General features: G+C 38.0%; 1 protein-coding gene across 1 annotated transcript; it reads right to left on the minus strand.

Annotated features, from left to right (window-relative positions):
- Positions 1 to 436: 436 nt before the first annotated feature.
- LOC102598643 (3-hydroxyisobutyryl-CoA hydrolase 1-like) lies at positions 437 to 2627 on the minus strand. The gene is made up of 10 exons (XM_015311911.1): positions 2533 to 2627; positions 2162 to 2309; positions 1984 to 2068; positions 1822 to 1907; positions 1565 to 1686; positions 1221 to 1281; positions 1044 to 1142; positions 839 to 940; positions 731 to 772; positions 437 to 658 (listed from the first exon to the last, which is right to left on the minus strand). Exons 1-10 carry the CDS (start codon positions 2625 to 2627, stop codon positions 521 to 523), a joined length of 978 nt encoding a protein of 325 aa, XP_015167397.1. The 3' UTR covers positions 437 to 520.
- Between the last annotated feature and the right edge of the window lie 1156 nt (positions 2628 to 3783).

The raw sequence follows: 3783 nt of genomic DNA on the forward strand, positions 1-3783 counted from the left end.
CAATAAAAAAATAAAATAAATCAGACTGAGTTAAAAAAATCGGTGAATCTTCACTTTTTCCTGCAAGACTACTACAGATCTGAAATTATTTTCTTTGAAATAGTTAAAGAATTCGAACCCAAAATACAAAAATTATCAACAAATCTTAATTGATGATTGAGGAAGAGAATGAGATCGGAGAAATGACAGGCATGGTGTTGATGAAAATTGCCAAATTGGAATAAAAAGGCGAGGGTAGGTAACAACTATGGTGTTAATGACAAAAATATCCAGGGGAAGATACTCATCACTCACGATCACCGTGTGATGGACGGACTGATTCCTACGGGAAGTTGAAATGTGTTATGTGATGTGGATGAATTTTCTGTATGATTGTGTTTCAACTAAATTGATCACAAAATCAAAAATTAAAACTAAAAAATACTGTACGTAGAATAATTATTGGGTCTTCATAATGATGTAGTGATCAGAGAGCAACAAGCTGTAGAGAGTATTGCAGCATCTAATTCAGGAGTCAATTTTAAAGCTTGGCAATTGCATATGGAAGCAAGTTTGATCTTGGAGGCAGCTTTAAGTCTTCCCAATCTTCATCCTCTATCTTGGAGAAGTAACCATCAACATCATCATCGCTAATTTGTTCCAGTTTGGAGGGCTCCCACTGAAAACATGTGAAAAAAGCTTTTGATATCTAAATTGAGGATTATTCATGATCAAATGAATCGTAACGTACCTTGGGATTTCTGTCCTTGTCAATGAGTATGGCTCTGCATCCCTGCAGTAAAACTCAAGTTGTCATGAGTTTTGTAATGCAGTAAAATGGGTGGCTGAAAGATTCTACCTCGAAAAAATCCTTGCTGAATTCTCCCCTAAACACATGACAAACCATTCTATACTCTCGAATAAGGCAACTACCAACATCTTGCAGCCTCCCTTGTCGTATCTGAAACAGAAAAAATGGAACTAATTAATCTACAGATACTCAACAACTCCAATGAAAATGTTGGCCAAATCAAGGCACTAGGACCGAATAGTAATTGACTTACTGATCTCAATGTAATTTTAAGACTTATCGGGGATGCTTTCTTCATTGATTGGATGGTTGAAGAGATCCAGTCATCCTTGTTGTTCAAAGCCTCATTTCCCTGTTGATAATTCATGTTTCCAAGTTCACATCACATAACCGCAGAAAACAAAAGAATGCATCCATCTCTCAAACTTACAAGAGAAGATATGATTTCTTCGACTGTTCTTCGAGAGAAACAGCAATCAATAATCCTCATCCTACATACATAAAATTGCAGAACTTGAAACTTCTAATGGCCATATACAAAGTAGAGCGAACATATATAGTCTTGCGAGAACAGGAAGAAAAGTAACACAAAAGCAAAATCACTAATAAGAAAGAGTACAGATCATTTCTGTGATATGTCATCATCAATACTATGCTCTTTAAAAAGTTCAAAAAAAAATCCTCTTATAGGACCTGGAGCTTTGTTTAGAAGGTAATCTTCCAATAAATCAGCACGACAACAAACACCATAACAGAGATATTGAATGAACTCACTTGTTATAAGGACTTTCTGCTTTCAACTTCGGTATGTTAGAGAAGTGGCTAATGATGGCAGAAATAACATCTGGATCACTTGTATTGATTTTAACTAATTCTTGTTCTAAAAATGGCAATCTCTGTGAAGAGAAGGAAGATCAGAAAGCATTCAAGGTTTAGATAAATGTTATGCAACCTGAGTGGAGATTTATATCAAGATACACAAATCAATTATAGAAGCATTTCCAAACATTCTGGATATTAATGCATCATACCTCCGAGGGTACAAAATGAGTTGCTAGACCACAAGCAAGCATGTCAGCACCATCCAACCTAGCACCAGTAAGACCAGCATATTCCCCTGCCAAAGAATATAAGAAATTATATGTAGCATTACATTCTTTTATAAATCTGAACAGTGTTACAAGTGGAATTACCGAAGAATCCTGGAAGCCTCGAATAAAAGTAAGATGCACCTACATCAGGAAAGACTCCCAAAGCTGCTTCAGGCATAGCACAAACCTACAGGAAAAATGAACATGAGAATATGTGGATACCAATCATACTGATAGCTAGATTGAAGAATTGAATGTATTACTCTAGGAGATGCAATACCGTTTTCTCTGTTGCAACTCGAAATCTACCATGTGCAGAAACACCAAGTCCACCTCCCATCACTATTCCATGAAGGATGGAAACCTTCAAGAGCAAGTCCAAACATTCCGCTTCGAAAGCTTTATTACCGATTCGGACGTGCAAGAGCCTATGAAAAGTTCAAAGAAGAGTTTCTCTCAGAAGAGAAATGGAAGGAGACACGTCCTCTTGCCTTTGCGATATGCCTACTTGGGACGATGGTATTTCCGCAGGGACCAAACTATACTATCCATCCGAGTGTAGTAATGGTCACTCGTGCCATTTTTAATGGGGTAGACTACGGGGTAATCAAGTACTACACTTTGGCGCCCATGATTCTTGCCGACATTTACAAGGCTTTAGATAATGTCAAAGCGCTCAACATTTCTTTCAAGGTTGCAACCTGATACTTCAATGGTGGATGATGAAACAGTTGCTTAAAGCCCATGATTCAGAGAATCAAATCCCAAAATTCGAACAAACAAACTTTCATTTCACAGCTGGTGGTTACACCTTAACCATTTCCATAGAAAGGGGGGGTCAAAAATTCTAGTATCCAAGACTTCTAGGATTAAGAGAAGAAAATGTGCAATGGTCAATTGAAAGTATGGTAACAAGAGAAGTCGTGACCTGAGGTGAAGGGATCCCTTTCTTGTTACATGTCGTATTGAGAAGGACTCGACCTTATGCTTCCGCTCGAGAAAATTTGCAACACATCATGAGAATGGTCAAGTCACTTTTTCTACAAGACACTTCAAATATGGAACACTCGAAGGGTGTTAGGTGAGCTGGTGCCAAATAGATTTCAACCTAAATGATCTGATGAGTACAAAGAATGGTTGAAGAAGAACCTTACCGGAACCATCAATCCCGGTCCAAATGTCCCTCATCATATCGCAAATGTTGGCACGAAATAGCAGGTTCGACTCCACCGACTTCAAGAGAAGTATGAGAAAAATGAGTTGACTCATCAGCATCGACATCCAGAGGATGCCAAAGTCATAGCCCATCTAAAGCAAGAGCTACGAAAATCAAGACAGTGCATGTCCAAGTTAGATAATAGCATGGAGCTACAAATCCAATCCATAGAGAAGGCTCCGCTAGCCAAAGGTAATTTATGGAAATATAGATACTCCATATGGGAAGAAGTCAGTGCCGCCAAGAGAACTAGACTTGACGAAGGACCGTAGGCAGCTTGAAACTTGTTATCATCCCCTGTGTTGGGATTGCTTTTATATATCCTCCGAACTCTTTTACCCAATTTTATGTTTATCAAACATTTTTGAATGCTATTAATGAAATATTTTGGGGATAATGAATTGGCTTAAAAAGACATACACATCCTTCAATTCGCTAGGCCTACCCTTGGCATAAAAAGGGTCACAAGTATGTTTAGGACGCGATATTTATCTGTTTGCTTGTGTGCTTTAACTGTTTATGTGGTGTGTTGCTTTGAATGAGGACACTTTAGCCCATTCCTTGCCAAAAATTTGAAAAATGTAAAATACAAGTCACTACCAAAATGTCCGACCAAAATTCCACGAGTCTTGAGTTTCTCAGCCAGAAATAAAATCCTACTACCAAATCCTAAAACACTACTCTAT

The sequence above is a fragment of the Solanum tuberosum genome, unplaced genomic scaffold, assembly GCF_000226075.1.
Source record: "Solanum tuberosum cultivar DM 1-3 516 R44 unplaced genomic scaffold, SolTub_3.0 scf00173, whole genome shotgun sequence".
In the NCBI taxonomy this organism is placed as follows: Eukaryota; Viridiplantae; Streptophyta; class Magnoliopsida; order Solanales; family Solanaceae; genus Solanum; species Solanum tuberosum.

Coding starts and splice junctions, on each gene's coding strand:
- LOC102598643 (XM_015311911.1), bottom strand. CDS start 2,627: ATGGGCTTTAAGCAACTGTTTCATCATCCACCATTGAAGTATCAGGTT. Junction 1,143..1,220: donor AAGAAATCATATCTTCTCTT/GTAAGTTTGAGA, acceptor AATTATCAACAG/GGAAATGAGGCTTTGAACAA. Junction 773..838: donor TCAGCAAGGATTTTTTCGAG/GTAGAATCTTTC, acceptor GTTTTACTGCAG/GGATGCAGAGCCATACTCAT.